We start from the raw sequence: 27,322 nt of genomic DNA on the forward strand, positions 1-27,322 counted from the left end.
ACTTGTATCAACCAAGTCAGCGAGTCTGACGCCCGATCCTGTTAGTCGCCTCTTACGACAAGCATATGGGTTACTGAAGATCTTCACGGGTTAGGGGATGAAGATAAAACAGTACTATTAAATGGTAAAAATCACGATCTTGGGCCCTGGACATGCTTATAGTCCGCCCAATTTAACTCATTTTGTGTTTGGTTAATATTTTAGCATCTAAACATTTTCGAAACATAAAAAAAATACTCAGAAATAATATAAAATTTTCACAAATGCCATTTCAGTGGTTAATAGTTGCTGATGAAAACCTTGACCTTTGTTTTCACAGAAAATGTGTAGATAATATTAACAGCTTCTCCCAGCTCTTAGAATGGGTAACACATAAAAGTGGTTGCTGTAGGAGATATCGCTTGGGTGAGATCCTACAATATCTGATAATATGTCCGATGCAACACACGGGGTTTAAACTGTTATTGACTCGTGCTGATATACATTATTTCACAATATTCTAACGATGTTTGAGCCCTTAATTGAATCACGAGGAGAGACGATCGATGTTGTTCCCAAACACTGGCTTGCTGCAAGTCATGAATTGACTGGCTCGATGTATAGTTATTGTTATAGTGTAGTGTGCATTTGATCGTTAATTTGATGAACGCGTTTAATCTGTGTTTACTAATTTCAAAAAATATTTCGTCTTTCATGAAGAATATGTTTTCTTTAAAAAATGCCAGTAGCGCTTACTCCAACGGGTAAACAATATATACATCTGTCAAAAGAAGTTTTTATCACTTTTTAAAAATCATTATTGAAATGACACACCGTGTAGAAATTGCTGATATATTTTGGGATAAAACTATACCTATACTTTCATTAAAAAATGCCAGTAGTGCTTACTCCAACGGGTAAACAATATATGCATCTGTCAAAAGAATTTTTTACCATTTTTTAAAAATCATTATTGAAATGACACACCGTGTAGAAATTGTTGATATATTTTGGGATAAAACTATACCTATACTTTCATACACTACCATTTGTAACCAAATGCACTTTATAATAAGTATTTAAATTTGCTCTCCCCCTAAGTGCAGTGTAATGATCGAAGTGTAGTTTTGCCCGATCTATCACAGCTGAAGTAAAAGTCGCTAACCCATGTGATTAGCTTGTGCGATTGTTTCAGATACGCAGCCGTTGGGTCGATCTGATTCATATGGAATTGCATAGAAAGATCCCAGTCCTGCGAGGCGTACAGGAGGCTACAGTTTCAAAGGGATTGGTTGAAATGCACTCACGTGACCCAGCGCCATGACAGTTGTCCGTGGTAATTATGACGCTATAATACCCCATCTGGTGAGAGTTGATATAATTCGCATATTGTTCAGCGCCGAAAAACGGAATGACAGTTTGATATTTCATAACAATGGGAAGTGGTAGTAGTGGCCCAGCTGTCGGAGTGACGGCCAACCCACGTGTGGTGTATAATGAAAAACTGTCAAAGAAAGAAAATAAGGTAAAACTTTGGATGATTGGCTTGTGTCAGTGTTCATGTAGACTACGCTCTTTGCTCACTGTAGCCGAGAGCCGCGATGTGGTCCTATACAGTCAAGACATGAACTGCATCGCGATGCAGGGTCATGTCTTGACTGTATAGATTCTAGGACCGCATCGCGATGCAGGGTCATGTCTTGACTGTATAGGACCGCATCGCGGCTCTCGGCTGTGCTCACTGGGATCATTAGTTTGTTGGTAACATCATGGTCGGTCGACCAAATGAGTACATGGAGTAGACTTTGAAAATTCAGGATCCTTATATGTTTTTGGAAAAAACTTTAACAATAATTTAAGAGCTATTTTAGAGACAACTTATTTTCAATACAAATAAAAACTCGTAGGCTAATTCCTATGTCAGTTCATCTATATAATCATTTGCTGTGTTTTTGAGGAACTGTATCTGATTGCACGTCTAATAACGGATTTAATACTAGTAGTAGTACTAGTATACTGTTTACACATCAATTGTCAAATGATTGATTTTAGCCAATGTAAATACTTTGTCTACATTGGCATTCTAGACTGCTGACTAGATCTATATCCATATGTTTATGAGCTATAGTGTTGGTAGTCAGTCATAGAGTCCATTACAGGTCTTGCATGTCTATAATCATTGGCAAGCCTAGGTCATTTCTGTTCCTAAACCTAAAAAATGCTGCTCACCAGTGGGCTCCATTATATTATATTTCATTGAGGTAGTAGTGTACAAGTGTAGTACTGTTTTGACCTGTTTCACCTCATCATTACGCCAGTTAAACATATATTTGCGTTTGTTATCACATTTTCTTTTGAACTGACATGGGACTGGGAAGGGGAATTTTATTCTTTTTGTCGATTTCTTTTGCAGGTTACTAATTAATAAAAGTCAGCTTGATTATTATGTAGCATATGTGACAATTTAGGCTCATAAGAAGCAAGATATTGATATTGACTGGTGAAACTACTGGGGAAAGGTGCAGTACACCTGGCTCCTTACTGTAGCTGTGGTGTCTATCTGTGCAGGCCTCAGTGATGGACTGCCCCGTCTTGGTGGATGTACAGCATGGCACTATACGCTACCGCTGTGGCACCTATGATGGGGAACCAGCAGACAAAACAAAACGAATTGAACGGCCATTTGAAGGAAAGGACACAAATTTCAAACAACACTACTTCTATCATGCAAGACTGAATGATTTCAGTCAAGGTAAGATTCTCCACCCAGTGACAGTATTCAGTTAATTCCATTTTGAAATGACGTCGTCATATGAGCGAAATATTCTCAAGCACGATGTAAAACCCAATTTCACCTCACCTCCATTTTGAAATGCTGTGATATATTATCCAAAACTTTTGAATAAGAGGCAGTCTCTCTCATTTTTATTACTTTGAAACGATACTTCTCTGCATCAAGATCTGTGAATACCTCCCACAAGATTGCATCTGGTAAACTCAATATGAACTTTGACCACCTATCATAAATGAAGGAAGTACAGTCAAAAACCAGTGTCAAAGTTAAGGAATCAAATTAAATTCTTCAAGTTCAACATAACCACAACTATGACTAAAGAAGGATTACCCAGGAAGCAAACTTGTACTTAGAGACATCTGTAGGTTAACACATCAAAGTTCAACACAACAGTATTTGAGTGTATGCGTTAATGAACCAGATCAGATGGTTTGTTTCGAAAAATATTGTTTGGTTTCAATTCTTTTCTTCCCAGACTTGGAAACATAAATAATTATGAAAGAAAACCATGCAAAACACATATATTCCATACATGCTACTCCCATATGAAAGGGTGAATAAAATATCCAAAACATTACATTCAAAACACATATATTCCATACATGCTACTCCCATATGAAAGGGTGAATAAAATATCCAAAACATTACATTCAAAACACATATATTCCATACATGCTACTCCCATATGAAAGGGTGAATAAAATATCCAAAACATTACATACAAAACACATATATTTCATACATGCTACTCCCATATGAAAGGGTGAATAAAATATCCAAAACATTCCATTCAAAACACATATATTCCATACATGCTACTCCCATATGAAAGGGTGAATAAAATATCCAAAACATTACATACAAAACACATATATTCCATACATGCTACTCCCATATGAAAGGGTGAATAAAATATCCAAAACATTACATTCAAAACACATATACTCCATACATGCTACTCCCATATGAAAGGGTGAATAAAATATCCAAAACATTACATTCAAAACATGCCAATACCTTTGTTTTCAATAAATGGTTCAGTCACGCCTCAGTGCTTCACTAACTCATACTGAGAAAACAGAAGCCTGGCATGGAGTTGTTGTTTGGATGGGTGCTATGGGCATGTCCTCAGATCTCCATGCAGATTGATGTTGTATCGGAATAAATCTGTCCCCAAATATGATTCACATATTTGGAGATGGTTATGACAATCATCAAAAGATATCACAATCATCAGTATGTTAGGGCATCAGTGGCGTCTGACCCCCTCCATGAAGGATGAAGGAGAGCCTTGTATATGTTTTGTATTTTTGTGTGTTACAGAATGCTTGAAAGTAATTGATGCACCCTGAAAATATCTTGGATTGTGTACCAATAAAACAAAACCCTGTTTCATAGCAGAAAATGGCCTGTGCTATTCAAGACTCATCCTCAGTTATGCAGGGTGTTAGATCTCTATTCCAGTGTGCTTTTCAAGACTCATCCTCAGTTATGCAGGGTGTTAGATCTCTACTCCACTATGCTATTCAAGGCTCATCCTCAGTTATGCAGGGTGTTAGACCTCTATTCCAGTGTGGTATTCAAGGCTCATCCTCAGTTATGCAGGGTGTTAGACCTCTATTCCAGTGTGCTATTTAAGACTCATCCTCAGTTATGCAGGATGTTAGACCTCTATTCCAGTGTGGTATTCAAGACTCATCCTCAGTAATGCAGGGTGTTAGATCTCTATTCCAGTGTGGTATTCAAGGCTCATCCTCAGTTATGCAGGGTGTTAAATCTCTATTCCAGTGTGGTATTCAAGGCCCATCTTCAGTTATGCAGAGTGTTAGATCTCTATTCCAGTGTGCTTTTCAAGGCTCATCCTCAGTTATGCAGAGTGTTAGATCTCTATTCCAGTGTGCTTTTCAAGGCTCATCCTCAGTAATGCAGGGTGTTAGACCTTTATTCCAGTGTGCTATTTAAGACTCATCCTCAGTTATACACGATGTTAGACCTCTATTCCAGTGTGGTATTCAAGGCTCATCCTCAGTTATGCAGGGTGTTAGATCTCTATTCCAGTGTGGTATTCAAGGCTCATCCTCAGTAATGCAGGGTGTTAGATCTCTATTCCAGTGTGCTATTCAAGGCTCATCCTCAGTTATGCAGGGTGTTAGATCTCTATTCTAGTGTGCTATTCAAAACTCATCCTCAGTTATGCAGGGTGTTAGATCTCTATTCCAGTGTGCTATTCAAAACTCATCCTCAGTTATCCAGGGTGTTAGACCTCTATTCCAGTGTGGTATTCAAAGCTCATCCTCAGTTATGCAGGGTGTTAGACCTTTATTCCAGTGTGGTATTCAAGGCTCATCCTCAGTTATGCAGGGTGTTAGACCTTTATTCCAGTGTGCTATTTAAGACTCATCCTCAGTTAATAGGATGTTAGACCTCTATTCCAGTGTGGTATTCAAGGCTCATCCTCAGTTATGCAGGGTGTTAGATCTCTATTCCAGTGTGGTATTCAAGGCTCATCCTCAGTAATGCAGGGTGTTAGATCTCTATTCCAGTGTGCTATTCAAGGCTCATCCTCAGTTATGCAGGGTGTTAAATCTCTATTCCAGTGTGGTATTCAAGGCTCATCCTCAGTTATGCAGGTTGTTAAATCTCTATTCCAGTGTGGTATTCAAGGCCCATCCTCAGTTATGCAGGGTGTTAGATCTCTATTCCAGTGTGCTTTTAAAGGCTCATCCTCAGTTATGCAGGGTGTTAGATCTCTATTCTAGTGTGGTATTAAAAACTCATCTTCAGTTATGCAGGGTGTTAGATCTCTATTCCAGTGTGGTATTCAAGACTCATCCTCAGTTATGCAGGGTGTTAGATCTCTATTCCAGTGTGGTATTCAAAACTCATCCTCAGTTATCCAAGGTGTTAGACCTCTATTCCAGTGTGCTATTCAAGGCTCATCCTCAGTTATGCAGGGTGTTAGACCTCTATTCCAGTGTGCTATTCAAGGCTCATCCTCAGTTATGCAGGGTGTTAGATCTCTATCCCAGTGTGCTATTCAAGGCTCATCCTCAGTTATGCAGGATGTTAGATCTCTATTCCAGTGTGGTATTCAAGACTCATCCTCAGTTATGCAGGGTGTTAGATCTCTATTCCAGTGTGGTATTCAAGGCTCATCCTCAGTTATGCAGGGTGTTAGATCTCTATTCCAGTGTGGTATTCAAAACTCATCCTCAGTTATCCAAGGTGTAAGACCTCTATTCCAGTGTGCTATTCAAGGCTCATTCTCAGTTATGCAGGATGTTAGATCTCTATTCCAGTGTGCTATTCAAGGCTCATCCTCAGTTATGCAGGGTGTTAGACCTCTATCCCAGTGTGGTATTCAAAGCTCATCCTCAGTAATGCAGGGTGTTAGATCTCTATTCCAGTGTGCTATTCAAGACTCATCCTCAGTTATGCAGGGTGTTAGACCTCTATTCCAGTATGCTATTCAAGGCTCATCCTCAGTTATGCAGGGTGTTAGATCTCTATTCCAGTGTGGTATTCAAGGCTCATCCTCAGTTATGCAGGGTGTTAGACCTCTATTCCAGTATGCTATTCAAGACTCATCCTCATTTATGGAGGGTGTTAGATCTCTGTTCCAGTGTGCTATTCAAGGCTCATCCTCAGTTATGCAGGGTGTTAGATCTCTATTCTAGTGTGGTATTCAAGACTCATCCTCAGTTATGCAGGGTGTTAGACCTCTATTCCAGTATGCTATTCAAGACTCATCCTCATTTATGGAGGGTGTTAGATCTCTATTCCAGTGTGCTATTCAAGGCTCATCCTCAATTATGCAGGGTTTTAGATCTCTATTCCAGTGTGCTATTCAAGACTCATCCTCAGTTATGCAGGGTGTTAGACCTCTATTCCAGTATGCTATTCAAGGCTCATCCTCAGTTATGCAGGGTGTTAGATCTCTATTCCAGTGTGGTATTCAAGGCTCATCCTCAGTTATGCAGGGTGTTAGACCTCTATTCCAGTATGCTATTCAAGACTCATCCTCATTTATGGAGGGTGTTAGATCTCTATTCCAGTGTGCTATTCAAGGCTCATCCTCAGTTATGCAGGGTGTTAGATCTCTATTCAAGTGTGGTATTCAAGACTCATCCTCAGTTATGCAGGGTGTTAGACCTGTATTCCAGTGTGCTATTCAAGGCTCATCCTCAGTTATACAGGGTGTTAGATCTCTATTCCAGTGTGGTATTCAAGACTCATCCTCAGTTATGCAGGGTGTTAGACCTCTATTCCAGTGTGCTATTCAAGACTCATCCTCAGTTATGCAGGGTGTTAGACCTCTATTCCAGTGTGCTATTCAAGACTCATCCTCAGTTATGCAGGGTGTTAGACCTCTATTCCAGTGTGCTATTCAAGGCTCATCCTCAGTTATGCAGAGTGTTAGATCTCTATTCCAGTGTGGTATTCAAGACTCATCCTCAGTTATACAGGGTGTTAGACCTCTATTCCAGTGTGGTATTCAAGGCTCATCCTCAGTTATGCAGGGTGTTAGACCTCTATTCCAGGGTGGTATTCAAGGCTCATCCTCAGTTATACAGGATGTTTGATCTCTATTCCAGTGTGGTATTCAAGGCTCATCCTCAGTTATGCAGGGTGTTAGACCTCTATTCCAGTGTGCTATTCAAGGCTCATCCTCAGTTATGCAGGGTGTTAGACCTCTATTCCAGTGTGGTATTCAAGGCTCATCCTCAGTTATGCAGGGTGTTAGACCTCTATTCCAGTGTGCTATTCAAGGCTCATCCTCAGTTATGCAGGGTGTTAGACCTCTATTCCAGTGTGGTATTCAAGACTCATCCTCAGTTATACAGGGTGTTAGACCTCTATTCCAGTGTGGTTTTCAAGGCTCATCCTCAGTTATACAGGGTGTTAGACCTCTATTCCAGTGTGGTATTCCAGACTCATCCTCAGTTATGCAGGGTGTTAGACCTCTATTCCAGTGTGGTATTCAAGGCTCATCCTCAGTTATGCAGGGTGTTAGACCTCTATTCCAGTGTGGTATTCAAGGCTCATCCTCAGTTATACAGGATGTTTGATCTCTATTCCAGTGTGCTATTCAAGGCTCATCCTCAGTTATGCAGGGTGTTAGACCTCTATTCTAGTGTGGTATTGAAGGCTCATCCTCAGTTATGCAGGGTGTTAGATCTCTATTCCAGTGTGGTATTCAAGGCTCATCCTCAGTTATGGAGGGTGTTAGATCTCTATTCCAGTGTGAATTCAAGGCTCATCCTCAGTTATACAGGGTGTTAGACCTCTATTCCAGTGTGCTATTCAAGGCTCATCCTCAGTTATGCAGGGTGTTAGATCTCTATTCCAGTGTGCTATTCAAGGCTCATCCTCAGTTAAGTTATGCAGGGTGTTAGATCTCTATTCCAGTGTGCTATTCAAGGCTCATCCTCAGTTATGCAGGGTGTTAGACCTCTATTCTAGTGTGGTATTGAAGGCTCATCCTCAGTTATGCAGGGTGTTAGATCTCTATTCCAGTGTGGTATTCAAGGCTCATCCTCAGTTATGGAGGGTGTTAGATCTCTATTCCAGTGTGAATTCAAGGCTCATCCTCAGTTATACAGGATGTTAGATCTCTATTCCAGTGTGGTATTGAAGGCTCATCCTCAGTTATCCAGGGTGTTAGACCTCTATTCCAGTGTGGTATTCAAGGCTCATCCTCAGTTATGCAGGGTGTTAGACCTCTATTCCAGTGTGGTATTCAAGGCTCATCCTCAGTTATCCAGGGTGTTAGACCTCTATTCCAGTGTGGTATTCAAAGCTCATCCTCAGTTATGCAGGGTGTTAGACCTCTATTCCAGTGTGGTATTCAAGGCTCATCCTCAGTTATGCAGGGTGTTAGACCTCTATTCCAGTGTGCTATTTAAGACTCATCCTCAGTTATGCAGGATGTTAGACCTCTATTCCAGTGTGGTATTCAAGACTCATCCTCAGTAATGCAGGGTGTTAGATCTCTATTCCAGTGTGGTATTCAAGGCTCATCCTCAGTTATGCAGGGTGTTAAATCTCTATTCCAGTGTGGTATTCAAGGCCCATCTTCAGTTATGCAGAGTGTTAGATCTCTATTCCAGTGTGCTTTTCAAGGCTCATCCTCAGTTATGCAGGGTGTTAGATCTCTATTACAGTGTGTTTTTCAAGGCTCATCCTCAGTAATGCAGGGTGTTAGATCTCTATTCCAGTATGCTATTCAAGGCTCATCCTCAGTTATGCAGGGTGTTAAACCTCTATTCTAGTGTGGTATTGAAGGCTCATCCTCAGTTATGCAGGGTGTTAGATCTCTATTCCAGTATGCTATTGAAGGCTCATCCTCAGTTATGCAGGGTGTTAGACCTCTATTCCAGTATGCTATTGAAGGCTCATCCTCAGTTATGCAGGGTGTTAGATCTCTATTCTAGTGTGCTATTCAAAACTCACCCTCAGTTATGCAGGGTGTTAGATCTCTATTCCAGTGTGCTATTCAAAACTCATCCTCAGTTATCCAGGGTGTTAGACCTCTATTCCAGTGTGGTATTCAAAGCTCATCCTCAGTTATGCAGGATGTTAGACCTTTAATTCAGTGTGGTATTCAAGGCTCATCCTCAGTTATGCAGGGTGTTAGACCTTTATTCCAGTGTGCTATTTAAGACTCATCCTCAGTTATACAGGATGTTAGACCTCTATTCCAGTGTGCTATTCAAGGCTCATCCTCAGTTATGCAGGGTGTTAGATCTCTATTCCAGTGTGGTATTCAAGGCTCATCCTCAGTAATGCAGGGTGTTAGATCTCTATTCCAGTGTGCTATTCAAGGCTCATCCTCAGTTATGCAGGGTGTTAAATCTCTATTCCAGTGTGCTATTCAAGGCTCATCCTCAGTTATGCAGGTTGTTAAATCTCTATTCCAGTGTGGTATTCAAGGCCCATCCTCAGTTATGCAGGGTGTTAGATCTCTATTCCAGTGTGCTTTTCAAGGCTCATCCTCAGTTATGCAGGGTGTTAGATCTCTATTCTAGTGTGGTATTGAAAACTCATCTTCAGTTATGCAGGGTGTTAGATCTCTATTCCAGTGTGGTATTCAAGACTCATCCTCAGTTATGCAGGGTGTTAGATCTCTATTCCAGTGTGGTATTCAAAACTCATCCTCAGTTATCCAAGGTGTTAGACCTCTATTCCAGTGTGCTATTCAAGGCTCATTCTCAGTTATGCAGGATGTTAGATCTCTATTCCAGTGTGGTATTCAAGACTCATCCTCAGTTATGCAGGGTGTTAGATCTCTATTCCAGTGTGCTATTCAAGGCTCATCCTCAGTTATGCAGGGTGTTAGACCTCTATTCCAGTGTGCTATTCAAGGCTCATCCTCAGTTATGCAGGGTGTTAGATCTCTATCCCAGTGTGCTATTCAAGGCTCATCCTCAGTTATGCAGGATGTTAGATCTCTATTCCAGTGTGGTATTCAAGACTCATCCTCAGTTATGCAGGGTGTTAGATCTCTATTCCAGTGTGCTATTCAAGGCTCATCCTCAGTTATGCAGGGTGTTAGATCTCTATCCCAGTGTGCTATTCAAGGCTCATCCTCAGTTATGCAGGGTGTTAGATCTCTATTCCAGTGTGCTATTCAAGGCTCATCCTCAGTTATGCAGGGTGTTAGATCTCTATTCCAGTATGCTATTGAAGGCTCATCCTCAGTTATGCAGGGTGTTAGACCTCTATTCCAGTATGCTATTGAAGGCTCATCCTCAGTTATGCAGGGTGTTAGATCTCTATTCTAGTGTGCTATTCAAAACTCATCCTCAGCTATGCAGGGTGTTAGACCTCTATCCCAGTGTGGTATTCAAAGCTCATCCTCAGTAATGCAGGGTGTTAGATCTCTATTCTAGTGTGGTATTCAAGACTCATCCTCATTTATGCAGGGTGTTAGACCTCTATTCCAGTGTGGTATTCAAGGTTCATCCTCAGTTATGCAGGGTGTAAGACCTCTATTCCAGTGTGCTATTCAAGGCTTATCCTCAGTTATGGAGGGTGTTAGATCTCTATTCTGGTGTGCTATTCAAGGCTCATCCTCAGTTATGCAGGTTGTTAAGTCTTCATTCCAGCAACTTAAAATACTTATTAGCTAGTAGTTACGCTCCAGACAGTATGGATGAATTTAAAACAATTGCTGCTGTTGAGGTTTCAGACAGAATAGCCCGGAGAGCGGAAGGTCGCGGGTTCGATCCCCGACCGCGTCATACCAAAAGACGTTAAAATATGGTACTTGTTGGTCCCTGCCTGGCGTTCGGCATTACTGGGTACAACAAGGACTGGTCGGCTCGGAGTCAGTATAATGTGTCTGAGTGGGGTATTCATGCGGCATGGTATCTCAGTGGGCTAGCACTATAAAACCAGCTTCAGTCTGGGCTAGTACAAGCATCCGCACATACACATACACACGCATGCACGTCGTCATATGAGCGAAATATTCTCAAGCACGACGTAAAACCCAATTTCACCTCACCTCACCTCAGACAGAATAATGAAGGCCTTGGGAGTATTTTTGCTTTTTCCAGTGCAACTAATTTTGAGCACTGCATTTTTATAGTACGTCTGGCAGTTCTCACAGATTTAGTTTCTTGTCAGATGTTTCCAGGGGCGGATACAGCTTTTTGAGAAATGGGGGTTGCACACTTTTGAGAAATGGGGATGCACACTTCATTTTCACCCGTTTTCATGAGAGTTTCAATGGTCATCTAATAAACTTTCAGGACCCCTGCACCCCCCTCTGGATCCTCCTATTGTTTCCATCAGCTGGTTTAAACAGTTTAGCACACAGTCTATACCTAATCGAGAGGTACAAGGAATGCATTTCCTGCATCGCAAGAAAAAGCTGCTAAAAACAGCTTAGAATAATGTCTACCACAAAAATGCCCTCAGAACCTTCAGCACCTTCAATTTTCCCATTCCTATTCAAGTCTTATCAACAACACTTTTTACCAATCGGTGGATTGTACATCTGCAGGGTAAGTCATTATGTATGTCAACATCTAACATTTCCCACCTTTGAAGATGTAAAATATGAAACGTTTTTATGATGAAGTTGAGATACAAGATTGGTTTGTTTGAGAGAGTACATCTTGAGATGCCTTTTTTCTTTATTAGAGTACATACATATTTTTCTCAAATCCTTAATGAGTGGTCAAGTTAAAAAAATAGAAGTAACCTTTGAGCCTCATGCAAGTAAACTATGTAGGTGTGATGAACACAATCATAATATTTCAAGTTTATTTTTCATTTTTGTGAAATGTGACAGAAAAGTTAAGTATTTGGTAGTGTTTTACATGAGAACAAAGCCACACACAGCTTGGAGCTACAGTGAAACTATGAATAATAATTGTCGTTGCTAAATCTCATTTTGAAAGCACACTTCCTGGTAATTGAGAAAGAGTTTTTCAGGAATCAAGATGATATGGCTTAACTGTAATCAAACAGTTTTAATTTCCCTTAAAATTTCTTTATTGATAACTAGTGTAAAGTTGAATTGCAATGGATAATATTCAGATGTGTAGTGTTTGTGCTGTACCAAGTAGAGACATATTGCCGAATACCTCCTCCACACACAATCTAATCTGGAACACAAGGAGACATCATGGACTACAACTTGACACCCATACTGCTTACACATTTTCAGCCACATTTACTTAGGTACCAACCCCCCAGGTGCAAGCTGATGGAGTGTATAGTTTCACTGGGGGCGGTGGGGTAACCTAATGGTTAAAGCATTGGCTCGTCACGCCGAAGACCCGGGGTTCGAATCCCCACATGGGCACAATGTGTGAAGCCCATTTCTGGTGTCCCCCGCCGTGATGTTGCTGGAATATTGCTAAAAGCGGCGTAAAACCAAACTCAGTCAGTCAGTATAGTTTCACTGCCATAGATGGTGATATACTGCTGCATATGAGGAACTGTAAGAGGTGTCCCACGTTGCAGGTGCCGACCCCAGCAAGGAGGATGCATACAAGTTCATGTATGTCACCAAGGGCCCAGCCAGGGTGAATCAGAAGAAGCTGTTCTATGTGTATGGCCGAGGGATGGAGGCTAAGGATGGCACAAGGGTCAGGCCCACACAGACTAAGGAGGAGGGCAATGATTACTCCTGGCCCGGCCTCAGAGTACCCAACCACCTCTACTACAAGCTGACATTCACTGGTAGGCTACTTAACAACAGACATAGTGACAAGGAAGCTGATACTACCATTGTATTCAGACCAAATGATCAATCTATTAGCCACTTAAAATATTTGTGACTGATAATATAAATAATTGGTGCACAGGTGAATGAATTTTGGAGATGAGTGGATGTGCAGCTCAGTGTGCAGGTGTGCAGCTCAGTGTGCAAATGTCCAGCTCAGTGTGCAGATGTGCAGTTCAATGTGCAGGTGTGCAGTTCAGTGTGCACAGCTCAGAGCAGGTATGCAGCTCAGTGTGCATTTGTGAAGTTCAGTGAGCAGGTGTGCAGCTCAGTGGGCAGGCATGTAGCTCAGTGTGCATTTGTGCAGTTCAATGTGCCGGTGTGCAGCTGAGTGTGTCGGTGTGCAGCTTAGTGTGCAGGTGTGCAGTTCAATGTGCAGATGTGCAGCTCAGTGTGCAGGCATGCAACTCAGTGTGCAGGTGTGCAGCTCAGTGTGCAAAAGTGTGCATTTGTGCAGTTCAATGTTCAGGTGTACAGTTCAGTGTGCAGGTGTGCTGCTAAATGTGCAGGTGTGCTGCTTAATGTGCAGGTGTGCAGCTCAGTGTGTACGTGTGCAGATTTAGTGTGAATGGCTGATGAAATGTTACTTTCAGGTTTTGCAAACACCTTTACCTTATCACTAGTCTCAAGAACATGGCATCAACACAAAAACAGCAGTATTACAAAGCTAAGATTGACTTAGTATGGCTATATGTTTAAATGAAATTCCTAGAGACCCTCCTATTGTGCTACAGATGAGCTGAGTGTTGGAGACAGTGGTGATCCTGTAGATGAGGAGGATAGAACTATTGCTGGTCTCCAGTCCACACCTGACAAGTCGTGTATCAGGTAGGCAGGACTTGTATATTCTGCTCAGTTCACTGGGGGTTAAATGTCCACTACTGGGAGGTGGGGTTGGGGAGAACAATTTCGTGTCCTACATTGTAGTTATTATTCCATATTGCTGTTTGTCACTGGTCACCTTGGACATGTGCAGGGATATGGTTGATAACGATTTGATGACACATGTCGCCACACATCCACATCGAATCCTCTTTATGTTGCATGCATATACATATGAACTATCTTCTGAAACAAGAATAATGTCTACATTACAAATAGTTATTAGTGAACCATATATAGACCTGTCAACCAAAATGTGATAACTATACCTAAAGTAGTGACGCCATCAATCATGATATGTTGACTTCGTCTGCTAGATTGACACTGACAGCGGAGGAGAGAGCCCGAGATGTCAAGGGAAAGATTGCAGTGAAGATCCTGAAGGCTGCCAGTGACATTCATATCTGCTACGGGAACCTGGAACTGAGGTCAGTTCTGTCTCCAGTAGTATCAGGTCACTGCTTCATACATGTGGACTGTGTTGAATAGTTCAGGCTCCGTCTCCAGTAGTATCAGGTCACTGCTTCATACATGTGGACTGTGTTGAATAGTTTAGGCTCCATCTCCAGTGGTATCAGGTCACTGCTTCATACATGTGGACTGTGTTGAATAGTTTAGGCTCCATCTCCAGTGGTAGCAGGTCACTGCTTCATACATGTGGACTGTGTTGAATAGTTTAGGCTCCAGTGGTATCAGGTCACTGCTTCATACATGTGGACTGTGTTGAATAGTTTAGGCTCCAGTGGTATCAGGTCACTGCTTCATACATGTGGACTGTGTTGAATAGTTTAGGCTCCGTCTCCAGTAGTATCAGGTCACTGCTTCATACATGTGGACTGTGTTGAATAGTTTAGGCTCCATCTCCAGTGGTACCAGGTCACTGCTTCATACATGTGGACTGTGTTGAATAGTTTAGGCTCCGTCTCCAGTGGTATCAGGTCATTGCTTCATACATGTGGACTGTGTTGAATAGTTCTGGCTCCGTCTCCAGTGGTATCAGGTCACTGCTTCATACATGTGGAATGTGTTGAATAGTTCAGGCTCTGTCTCCAGTAGTATCAGGTCACTGCTTCATACATGTGGACTGTGTTGAATAGTTTAGGCTCCATCTCCAGTGGTATCAGGTCACTGCTTCATACATGTGGACTATGTTGACTAGTTACAGGCTCAGACTGCAGCCTTGATCAGGTATATCGGGACAAGTCAAGGGATGAAATTAAGGGAATACTTAGCTCCTTATGCATTAGTGTCCAGTCATTATTTTACAGATGTGGTATATGTTGGGGAATTACAGGGCTGTTATATGAGTGGTGCCTGTTTGCCTGTAATGTGATTCCCACAGTTGTAAATCTGTCATGTAAATGACACTGGAAATTGTTTTTATTGTATAAAGACAAAGACAGTGAGTGAATACCTGTAATATGGAAACCACAGTAGTGCCTTGATTACCTGCAATATGACCACTACACTAGTGATTGTTTATCTGAAACATGAACATGACAGTGTATTTACCTTAGTAGCTATTTTGCTGGATGAGGGTCTATTTACCTTGAGTTTCTGTGTTGCAGGGATGTGGGTGTGTTTACCTTGAGTTTCTGTGTTGCAGGGATGAGAGTGTGTTTACCTTGAGTTTCTGTGTTGCAGGGATGTGGGTGTGTTTCCCTTGAGCTTCTGTGTTGCAGGCATGTGGGTGTGTTTACCTTGAGTTTCTGTGTTGCAGGGATGTGGGTGTGTTTACCTTGAGTTTCTGTGTTGGAGGGATGTGGGTGTATTTACCTTGAGTTTCTGTGTTGCAGGGATGTGGGTGTATTTACCTTGAGTTTCTGTGTTGCAGGCATGTGGGTGTGTTTACCTTGAGTTTCTGTGTTGCAGGGATGTGGGTGTGTTTACCTTGAGTTTCTGTGTTGGAGGGATGTGGGTGTATTTACCTTGAGTTTCTGTGTTGCAGGGATGTGGGTGTATTTACCTTGAGTTTCTGTGTTGCAGGGATGTGGGTGTATTTACCTTGAGTTTCTGTGTTGCAGGCATGTGGGTGTGTTTACCTTGAGCTTCTGTGTTGCAGTGATGTGGGTGTGTTTACCTTGAGTTTCTGTGTTGCAGGGATGAGAGTGTGTTTACCTTGAGTTTCTGTGTTGCAGGGATGTGGGTGTGTTTCCCTTGAGCTTCTGTGTTGCAGGCATGTGGGTGTGTTTACCTTGAGTTTCTGTGTTGCAGGGATGTGGGTGTGTTTACCTTGAGTTTCTGTGTTGGAGGGATGTGGGTGTATTTACCTTGTGTTTCTGTGTTGCAGGGATGTGGGTGTATTTACCTTGAGTTTCTGTGTTGCAGGGATGTGGGTGTATTTACCTTGAGTTTCTGTGTTGCAGGGATGTGGGTGTGTTTACCTTGAGCTTCTGTGTTGCAGTGATGTGGGTGTGTTTACCTTGAGCTTCTGTGTTGCAGGGATGTGGGTGTATTTACCTTGAGTTTCTGTGTTGCAGGGATGTGGGTGTATTTACCTTGAGTTTCTGTGTTGCAGGGATGTGGGTGTATTTACCTTGAGTTTCTGTGTTGCAGGCATGTGGGTGTATTTACCTTGAGCTTCTGTGTTGCAGGGATGTGGGTGTGTTTACCTTGAGTTTCTGTGTTGCAGGGATGTGGGTGTGTTTACCTTGAGTTTCTGTGTTGCAGGGATGAGAGTGTGTTTACCTTGAGTTTCTGTGTTGCAGGCATGTGGGTGTGTTTACCTTGAGTTTCTGTGTTGCAGGGATGTGGGTGTGTTTACCTTGAGTTTCTGTGTTGCAGGGATGTGGGTGTATTTACCTTGAGCTTCTGTGTTGCAGGGATGTGGGTGCGTTTACCTTGAGTTTCTGTGTTGCAGGGATGTGGGTGTGTTTACCTTGAGTTTCTGTGTTGCAGGGATGTGGGTGTATTTACCTTGAGTTTCTGTGTTGCAGGCATGTGGGTGTGTTTACCTTGAGTTTCTGTGTTGCAGGGATGTGGGTGTATTTACCTTGAGTTTCTGTGTTGCAGGCATGTGGGTGTGTTTACCTTGAGTTTCTGTGTTGCAGGGATGTGGGTGTATTTACCTTGAGTTTCTGTGTTGCAGGGATGTGGGTGTGTTTACCTTGAGTTTCTGTGTTGCAGGGATGTGGGTGTGTTTACCTTGAGTTTCTGTGTTGCAGGGATGTGGGTGTATTTACCTTGAGTTTCTGTGTTGCAGGGATGTGGGTGTGTTTACCTTGAGTTTCTGTGTTGCAGGCATGTGGGTGTGTTTACCTTGAGTTTCTGTGTTGCAGGGATGTGAGTGTATTTACCTTGAGTTTCTGTGTTGCAGGGATGTGGGTGTATTTACCTTGGTTTCTGTGTTGCAGGGATGTGGGTGTGTTTACCTTGAGCTTCTGTGTTGCAGGGATGTGGGTGTGTTTACCTTGAGTTTCTGTGTTGCAGGGATGTGGGTGTATTTACCTTGACTTTCTGTATTGCAGGGATGTGGGTGTGTTTACCTTGAGTTTCTGTGTTGCAGGGATGTGGGTGTGTTTACCTTGAGTTTCTGTGTTGCAGGGATGTGGGTGTATTTACCTTGAGTTTCTGTATTACAGGGATGTGGGTGTGTTTACCTTGAGTTTCTGTGTTGCAGGCATGTGGGTGTGTTTACCTTGAGTTTCTGTGTTGCAGGGATGTGGGTGTATTTACCTTGAGTTTCTGTGTTGCAGGGATGTGGGTGTGTTTACCTTGAGTTTCTGTGTTGCAGGCATGTGGGTGTGTTTACCTTGAGTTTCTGTGTTGCAGGGATGTGGGTGTATTTACCTTGAGTTTCTGTGTTGCAGGGATGTGGGTGTATTTACCTTGGTTTCTGTGTTGCAGGGATGTGGGTGTGTTTACCTTGAGCTTCTGTGTTGCAGGGATGTGGGTGTGTTTACCTTGAGTTTCTGTGTTGCAGGGATGTGGGTGTATTTACCTTGAGTTTCTGTGTTGCAGGGATGTGGGTGTATTTACCTTGAGTTTCTGTGTTGCAGGGATGTGGGTGTGTTTACCTTGAGTTTCTGTGTTGCAGGCATGTGGGTGTATTTACCTTGAGTTTCTGTGTTGCAGGGATGTGGGTGTATTTACCTTGAGTTTCTGTGTTGCAGGGATGTGGGTGTGTTTACCTTGAGTTTCTGTGTTGCAGGGATGAGGATGTTGTCGGCGAGTATCGTGATGAGGCAAAAAGAGGCAGTTCTAACATGGGAGTGGATGTCAGGTTCATCTAGACCTGGAGATTGTGCAACTCCTACATGAGAGGGGTGATGACTCATATTTAATGGGGAGTAGGGTTCTAAGAGACATAGGAATATGGAGGCAGGGGTGGGTATATATATGTAGCATGGGATATGTGGAAGAGTGGTAGGTAGTGTAGTATGACTGGGTCAGAGATATGTTTGGGTATATAAAATCCTGGATATAGAGGTAGCTGAGGGTAAATATACAGAAACAAGCAAGGGTCAGTATATAGAGATAGGGATGGGAATGTAGGGTTAACAGAAGCTGTATAGAGAAACGAGTGGATATATAAATAAATGGTTGGTATGCAGAGGTGTGGTTTGGTACACACAGATAGGGGGTGATGAATAGAGTCGTGGGAGGGTATATAGTGAAAAGGGTGGCTATACAGAAGTGGGGTTAGCATAAAGAGTTGGGTATGATGAGAAAGGGGTGGGTATAGAGACATGTACATTGAGAAAGGGGTGGGTATAGAGACATATGCATTGAGAAAGGGGTGGGTATAGAGACATGTATATTGAGAAAGGGGTGGGTATAGAGACATGTATTGATAAAGAGGTGGGTATAGAGACATGTACATTGAGAAAGAGGTGGGTATAGAGACATGTATATTGAGAAAGGTGTGGGTATAGAGACATGTATATTGAGAAAGGGTAGGGTATGGAGACATGTATATTGAGAGAAAGGGTGGGTATAGAGACATGTACATTGAGAAAAGAGGTGGGTATAGAGACATGTATATTGAGAAAGGGGTGGGTATAGAGACATGTATATTGAAGTTAGGGGTGGGTATAGAGACATGTATATTGAGAAAGGTGGATATAGAGACATGTATATTGAGAAAGGGGTGGGTATGGAGACATGTACATTGAGAAAGGGGTGGGTATAGAGACATGTACATTGAGAAAGTGGTGGGTACAGAGACATGTACATTGAGAAGGGGTGGGTATAGAGACATGTACATTGAGAAAGAGGTGGGTATAGAGACATGTACATTGAGAAAGAGGTGGGTATAGAGACATGTACATTGAGAAAGAGGTGGGTATAGAGACATGTATATTGAGAAAGAGGTGGGTATAGAGACATGTACATTGGGAAAGAGGTGGGTATAGAGACATGTACATTGAGAAAGGGGTGGGTATGGAGACATGTACATTGAGAAAGAGGTGGGTATAGAGACATGTATATTGAGAAAGGGGTGGGTATAGAGACATGTATATTGAGACAGGGTTGGGTATAGAGACATGTACATTGAGAAAGGGGTGGGTATGGAGACATGTACATTGAGAAAGGGGTGGTATAGAGACATGTATATTGAGAAAGGGGTGGGTATTGAGACATGTTCATTGAGAAAGGGGTGGGTATAGAGACATGTACATTGAGAAAGAGGTGGGTATAGAGACATGTATATTGAGAAAGGGGTGGGTATAGAGACATGTATATTGAGAAAGGGGTGGGTATAGAGACATGTATATTGAGAAAGGGGTGGGTATAGAGACATGTATATTGAGAAAGGTGGATATAGAGACATGTATATTGAGAAAGGGGTGGGTATAGAGACATGTACATTGAGAGAAAGGGGTGGGTATAGAGACATGTATATTGAGACAGGGTTAGAGGTATAGAGACATGTACATTGAGAAAGGGTTGGGTATTATAGAGACATGTACATTGAGAAAGGGGGTGGGTATGGAGACGTACATTGAGAAAGGGGTGGGTATAGAGACATGTATATTGAGAAAGGGGTGGGTATGGAGACATGTTCATTGAGAAAGGGGTGGGTATGGAGACATGTACATTGAGGAAGGGGTGGGTATAGAGACATGTACATTGAGACAGGGGTAGGTGTTGAGACATGTACATTGAGAAAGGTGTTGTTGTAAACAGTTGAGTGGGCATAGTGAGAAAGGGCTTGGTATACAGAGAAAGGGGAGCTATATAGAGAATAGTGTGGGTCTACATGGGATGGGAAAGGGTGTAGGGGAGTACAGGGAGGTGGCGGTGTTATTTAGAAGTGCCATCAGCATTATACAGGATGTCCCAGTCTAGGGAACATCCATCATGTCAACTGGAGAACAAGTTGTTCTGGACACTGTGATGCTAATATTGTGATCAGGAGTGAGATGAACTTGGTTTATGGGCAATAACTGTTTGAGAGAAATCAGTTTTTCTTCTGAAGTTTTAGAAAAGTCTTTTCGTCCTGTATTTTTTTAAAATTCAAATGACAGTTTTGAAATTTAGATGATCTGACCATGAAGAAGGCTGCATATGACATAGCTATTGCATGGATTTCCGGAGTTGTCTGTTCCAGGCCAAGAGGGTGGAGTGACAACCAACTGACCAGGTTGTCAGGAGTTACTCCACCCAAGATGTCTGGCACAGGAACAAAGGGGAAGTATGCAATGGTGGAATAATCAATCATAATCTATGTCGGCCATGGACATTCTCCAAGATATACTGCTCACAGGCATGGTAATCATTACTTGCAGAAAGATCAAAAGGAAATGGTGCAATCACTTTGTGATCGTTAGTAAACCTTGTACATCAAGTCTGAATACTCTGTACATAAATGTATTGTTGTTGTTTTTATTCTACATATATTTTTCAAACCATAAGAGCAGCATTATAAGATCGCTGCAAGCATTTCTGTGATATGGGGCTACCATGAACAATGGCAGTGGTCAGTTGCAACCATATATGTTCTGCCAGATTTAATTTGTATAAGGCAAAACAAGACTTTGTTGTAGATTCTTTCTGAAACTGCATTTTGCCATCCTTAAATGTAAGTTCATATCAAAAGTTTGTGGTTCTCTTGTTATTATTTGTCTTATAAAGAAGGTCTTCTGTATATTCTGTTCCACTACAAGGCAGCCTCTGAAAAACTGGTTGTAACAAGAACATCATAATGTATCCATAAAGTCTATTGTTTCACAACAACCTAAAGGATGATGACGTCTTTCATAGCTCTCTGTTTTTGATATATCAGCTGACCTATCCATCTGTCTGTGTTGCTAACTTTATTTCAAGGTAACTGATAGCCTGTGGCTACATCGTCTGTGTGTCAGAGCTCCTGTATAAGAATCCATTACTATTACTTGCAGTATTACATGTATTTACATACATTCTTGTGTGCCAGCTCCATCAGACCATACTCAGGACCTGTACTCCTGAATGGAATCAGTTGAATGAGCTGAATTGAATTGAACTTTTGATAACCTGTCATCATAAAGTCATTCAGTGGCATATTTGTCTTAAAACGTTTTCAGCCATGATCATATTTCTGTAAAAACGTTTTATGAAACTAGTTTGATTTCTTTTTTATATTATTTTAATATCAATAAACATTTCAACATGTCTTCACCTTTGTCCTTACTTTCAGCCCATGTCAACAGACTGATACAGGAATTGATGCTTGTTTTTCTGTCAACCACCCATTCATCATAAACGTTTACATTGTTTAATTATAAGTGATAGTTTATCCAGTGTGTTGTGTTCTATCAAGATATATACCCTGGGCATAGTTTCATGTTAAACCAGGTTCAGAAGACACACTGACATAAACAGACATTTGGATTCCAGTCACAGCCGTAAGAAATCTTATGATAAGAGAGATTCAGTTGTGACGGGTCATTTCCTGGAAGCCTTGCTGGGGAATGTCCTGTAGCACGGTATTTATCTGATAATCTGGTGCTGTAACACACTAGATAATTGAGGAAGATGGCTGAAATCATATTTGGACAGAGCAGTGCAAAAAAAGTTGAAGGTCCGAATGTGACAGATCCGTTCTAGAATGATTATTATTTTAAGCTGCCAAACTTTCAGAAACAAATATTTTCCTTGACTTATACAAGAGCACAAATATAAACGCTGTCAAGTGTTGCAACATCAACATATTTATTCAAGCACATTTATACTTTCCTTTGATGAAAGAACCTTCCGCTGAACAGCAGAGATATAAAGTTTTCTTTAGCGGTGTTTTATGGGTTGATGTTTATCAGGTTCCTATACAGACTGGGATTTGAAGGTAATAATGGCTGCAATCTTGCAGGGTCCCTCCAAAGCATGTCGGGAAGGTTGGGCCTTTGCAGAAGACAATAATGACCTAATCACTGTCTGGTTGGTCGTATGGCGGCCAACCTAAACACAGCAGCAGGACTGTATTGGGGATGTAAATAGATAATCCTATTTGAGGATGGCGGTATGAGGCGACAAGAAGCAGCCACTGCACCCATCCTTCTCCCAGGGTCATATAGTCATACACTTTATGACAGCTGTGTAGACTTAGTGGACTGTGGAGGTCGGAGAGATGGAAGATTTATACATTGAAGTAATGGCTTTTTGCGGACGTGATAGCACTTGTGTTTGATTCATGATATGAAGTTTAATCAAGCATTTTGAGAGGATGGAAATGATTACGGGAGAAGAACTGCGACTGCTTTCAGATGATGTCCAGGATGAACTATGTCTAATTTACTTGTTAAAGTATTAGTCTGAAAGCAAAATAGAAAATAAGAACAGTTTGTTATTGCAGCGCTGATAATGTGTTTCACAACCTGAACAGGCGTGTATAGGTGTACATACAAACAAGCACAAGCATCACTTACATCAAAGTTACCGCGCCATACTGCTACGTTTAGACACAATGTTATCCGAATAACATGTTCATTTGTTATAATACTTGTAAAATAGTTAAGGCCCCGAGATAACGAATTATAACGTCGCCATGAACTCCAATTGTAAGGATATAAACGATATTTGACGGTGACGTCAGAACCGATCCTGGTAGTCACACCCAACTTGTCATTCATGATATCTGCAATTTGGGTGTTTAACTCTGGTGTCTTGTATGATCATCCCCTGTGACCATGCACGGATCAGGATATCACAGCCACAGACTACACATAATTCGTAGTGCACTCGGGAGGGTTGTTCTTCACAGCTATGGTACGTCAGCTGGGCCATCATTACACAGTAATCAGTCGATTACAGTCCGGGCAATGGAGGGCCTTCCACGGTCAGAGCGACCTTGAATGAGGCTCGGTAACGTTTTGGGGCCGTACCTTACACAAGTTGGTCCTAGTCGCCATATCCGTCAACCTTTCAGGTAACAGTACATTCGAGAGGTCCAGGAAGCAGTTGTCCTCCATATTAACAACCAATACACACAAGTACACAATAAAACTGACATGGTTCAATACAATCAACCACAGCCTCTTTACCTATGTGGTTAAGTGTATTGAATCATGTCAGTTTTATTATGTGTAACCAGCATTCAGTAATTACTGTGTATATTTTTGTGAATTGTGTTCATATTAATTTTGAGACCGGCTTGATGCAAAAAGCCTTTCCTCCGGGACAATAAAGTTATATCATATTTTATCATATTCGGATATGTGAAGGGATTGAACGCTACTGAATCTTTTAGTCATCTAAGTGACATTTCATCCAGAATTATCAACCTTAAATCGTCGTATGGGCTTTGCAGCTCCACAATTAAAATAGGTGTTGTTTTCAGGTGATAACACGAGTTACAAAATCCTGATTATTAGATTCCCAATGGTGATGCTTTATGACAACCAGTGGGCTAGTATTCCTCATAATATTCGTTTATTTGAGTCCATTAAGTCAGTAATTTCATTCCTCATTTCATTTTCGTGTTTCTTTAGGAATTCTAAAAAAATATAGTGGAACTTAACAAGGTGCATGTTATTAGGAGAAGAACATTGATGTAAATACCCAAGTGAAAACGGGAGTTCAGACGATGTTACGTGGAAAGTGTTATTTCGATCGTGAGTATCGTGTGACGATCACATCTCATCTTATTTCTGCAATCAAAGGGTTTGGTAGCGCGAGGCGTCTAATTCTGCTTAAAAGAACTCTTTACTTTGAATTAGAATTAGACGTGTATACCACAAACAACACAATAAGTAAAGGTCTTTCGTTGAATACCTTGAGGACAGCAAGACGAGTTTTGTTAACCCTGGATGTGTAGGCGTCGCTGGAAGTGAGAGGTTTATGTCTGGGATTCTGATCTGTGATCAGGTAGATCAGATCGAAGTATTCATGGGAAATAGGGTTGATACTTCTGATATATACCGTGGCTGGAGTACATGAGAGGGGTATGAGTTGACGTCTGTTCTGCATGGGGAGATGGCACTAATACTTTAACTACCGTTTTGAAGGCAATTTTAACAACTTGTCGTGTCTGCATATTTCTTTGAGATCAATACTTTCAGTGAAAAATGAAGTCGTAACAGGCGATATCCGATTTGGCCACTATGAAGGTGTTGGTGAGAGATGAGATCTGGCGTCCGTGAGAGTGTTGTGAGATCTGGCGTCCGCGAAAGTGTTGTGAGATCTGGCGTCCGTGAGAGTGTTGTGAGATCTTCTGATATATACCGTGGCTGGAGTATATGAGAGGGATATGAGTTGACGTCTGTTCTGCATGGGGAGCTGACACCAATACTATAACTACCGTTTTGAAGGCAATTTTAACAACTTGTGTCTGCATATTTCTTTGAGATCAATACTTTCAGTTAGAACTAGAGTCGTAACAGGCGATATCCGATTTGGCCACTATGAAGGTGTTGGTGAGAGATGAGATCTGGCGTCCGTGAGAGTGTTGTGAGATCTGGTGTCCGCGAAAGTGTTGTGAGATCTGGCGTCTGTGAGAGTGTTGTGAGATCTGGCGTCCGCGAAAGTGTTGTGAGATCTGGCGACTGTGAGAGTGTTGTGAGATCTGGCGTCCGCGAAAGCGTTGTGAGATCTGGCATCTGTGAGAGTGTTGTGAGATCTGGCGTCCGTGAGAGTGTTGTAATATCTGACGTCCGTGAGAGAGTTGTGAGATCTGGCGTCTGTGAGAGTGTTGTGAGATCTGGCATCCGTGAGAGTGTTGTGAGATTTGGCGTCTGTGAGAGAGTTGTGAGATCTGGCGTCCGCGAAAGTGTTGTGAGATCTGGCATCTGTGAGAGTGTTGTGAGATCTGGCGTCCGTGAGAGTGTTGTGAGATCTGGTGTCCGTGAAAGTGTTGTGAGATCTGGCGTCCGTGAGAGTGCTGTGAGATCTGGCGTATGTGAGAGAGTTGTGAGATCTGGCGTCCGCGAAAGTGTTGTGAGATCTGGTGTCTGTGAGAGTGTTGTGAGATCTGGCGTCCGTGAGAGTGTTGTGAGATCTGGCGTCCGCGTGTGTTGTGAGATCTGGCGTCCGTGAGAGTGCTGTGATATCTGGCGTCCGTGAGAGTGCTGTGAGATCTGACGTCCATGAGAGTGCTGTGAGATCTGGCGTCCGTGAGAGCGTTGTGAGATCTGGCTCACAGAATTTTGAACTGTCTTTAAATTCAAACTTTAGAACCTTTGCAATCGTAAGAAACAGATATTTCTTTGCAGAAACTATATGTTGTTGAGATGAAACATTTTTGTTGATGTACAGCACCATGATTACTGGCTTTGACTAGGACTTTTGACTGGAAAGAATTTTTTTCGATCGCTGAAGATGTTTAAGCATTACCTCTTGAACTTTGTATCCATCATAATTGCCCAGCCAACAGCATTATCATTATACTTGATGGCCAAAGATTTCACAACAAATAACATTCATCTGACTTTGATTCTACCACCCCACGGGGAATAATTACAAATAATAGGAGTTATTCATATTAATGTACGTGATTATATCAAAGATACTTATTTGTAGGGCCATCTATCAAGTATCGTGATCATTGTGCAGTCTTACATATAATACTTGCAGGCCCAACGACCACGTGTCGCCAACACAACACCTTGTTTGTATGGGATTAAACAACTAAAGCTATACGTGGGAATGATTAGACGATTATACATAGAAACAAGAACTGTTTCCTTCTGCGTTTGAGTTTCGAGAGGAGGAACTGCTATACCGTTTATGTATCTCTACTAACAGAACAAACCCGCACCTTAGAGGCAATAGTAGTAGATACTCATGAATCTTCCACGTTTGAACGTTGATCTTTACTTACAGGTAATATGTGTGGCTTAACGTTGATCTTTACTAAGAGACAATTTGTGTGGTTGAACGTTGATCTTTACTTACAGGCAATATGTGTGGTAGAACGTTGATCTTTACTTACAGGTAATATGTGTGGCTTAACGTTGATCTTTACTTACAGGCAATATGTGTGGCTTAACGTTGATCTTTACTAAGAGACAATTTGTGTGGCGAAACGTTGATCTTTACTTACAGGCAATATGTGTGGTTGAACGTTGATCTTTACTTACAGGTAATATGTGTGGCTTAACGTTGATCTTTACTTACAGGCAATATGTGTGGCTTAACGTTGATCTTTACTAAGAGACAATTTGTGTGGCGAAACGTTGATCTTTACTTACAGGCAAAATGTGTGGCTAAACGTTGATCTTTACTTACAGGCAATATGTGTGGCTTAACGTTGATCTTTACTAAGAGACAATTTGTGTGGCGAAACGTTGATCTTTACTTACAGGCAAAATGTGTGGCTAAACGTTGATCTTTACTTACAGGCAATATGTGTGGTTGAACGTTGATCTTTACTTACAGGCAATATGTGTGGCTTAACGTTGATCTTTACTAAGAGACAATTTGTGTGGCGAAACGTTGATCTTTACTTACAGGTAATATGTGTGGCTTAACGTTGATCTTTACTTACAGGTAATATGTGTGGCTTAACGTTGATCTTTACTTACAGGCAATATGTGTGGCTTAACGTTGATCTTTACTAAGAGACAATTTGTGTGGCGAAACGTTGATCTTTACTTACAGGCAAAATGTGTGGCTAAACGTTGATCTTTACTTACAGGCAATATGTGTGGTTGAACGTTGATCTTTACTTACAGGCAATATGCGTGGCTAAATGTTGATCTTTACTTACAGGCAATATGTGTTGTTGAACGTTGATCTTTACATACGGACAATATGTGTGGTTGAACGTTGATCTATACTTACGGGCAATATGTGTGGTTGAACGTTGATCTTTACTTACAGACAAAATGTGTGGTTGAACGTTGATCTTTACTTACATGCAATACGTGTGGTTGAACGTTGATCTTTACTTACAGGCAATATGTGTGGTTGAACGTTGATCTTTACTTACAGGCAATATGTGTGTTTGAACGTTGATCTTTATTTACTGACAAATATATGGTTGAACGTTGATCTTTACTCAGAGACAATAT

At 41.6% G+C, this 27,322-nt stretch overlaps 1 protein-coding gene and 1 long non-coding RNA gene across 3 annotated transcripts; both read left to right on the forward strand.

Annotated features, from left to right (window-relative positions):
* The first annotated feature begins 1,319 nt into the window (after nt 1-1,319).
* On the forward strand, nt 1,320-18,609 carry LOC124292521. Of its 2 annotated transcripts, XM_046729640.1 has the most exons (6): nt 1,320-1,504; nt 2,548-2,731; nt 12,752-12,970; nt 13,748-13,841; nt 14,213-14,323; nt 18,046-18,606. In XM_046729640.1, the coding sequence occupies exons 1-6, from the start codon at nt 1,415-1,417 to the stop codon at nt 18,125-18,127; spliced, it is 780 nt and encodes a 259-aa protein (XP_046585596.1). In that variant the 5' UTR covers nt 1,320-1,414; the 3' UTR covers nt 18,128-18,606. The 2 variants fall into 2 exon arrangements, with proteins under 2 accessions (XP_046585596.1, XP_046585597.1); XM_046729641.1 differs by lacking the exon at nt 14,213-14,323 and having other exon boundaries at nt 18,046-18,609.
* Nucleotides 18,610-18,958: 349 nt separating this feature from the next.
* On the forward strand, nt 18,959-21,493 carry LOC124292545. The gene is made up of 2 exons (XR_006902475.1): nt 18,959-19,020; nt 19,983-21,493. It is a non-coding gene; the product is annotated as an uncharacterized LOC124292545 (long non-coding RNA).
* The last annotated feature ends 5,829 nt before the right edge of the window (nt 21,494-27,322 follow it).

The sequence above is a fragment of the Haliotis rubra genome, unplaced genomic scaffold, assembly GCF_003918875.1.
Source record: "Haliotis rubra isolate DU_JTF1 unplaced genomic scaffold, ASM391887v1 Scf52, whole genome shotgun sequence".
In the NCBI taxonomy this organism is placed as follows: domain Eukaryota; kingdom Metazoa; phylum Mollusca; class Gastropoda; order Lepetellida; family Haliotidae; genus Haliotis; species Haliotis rubra.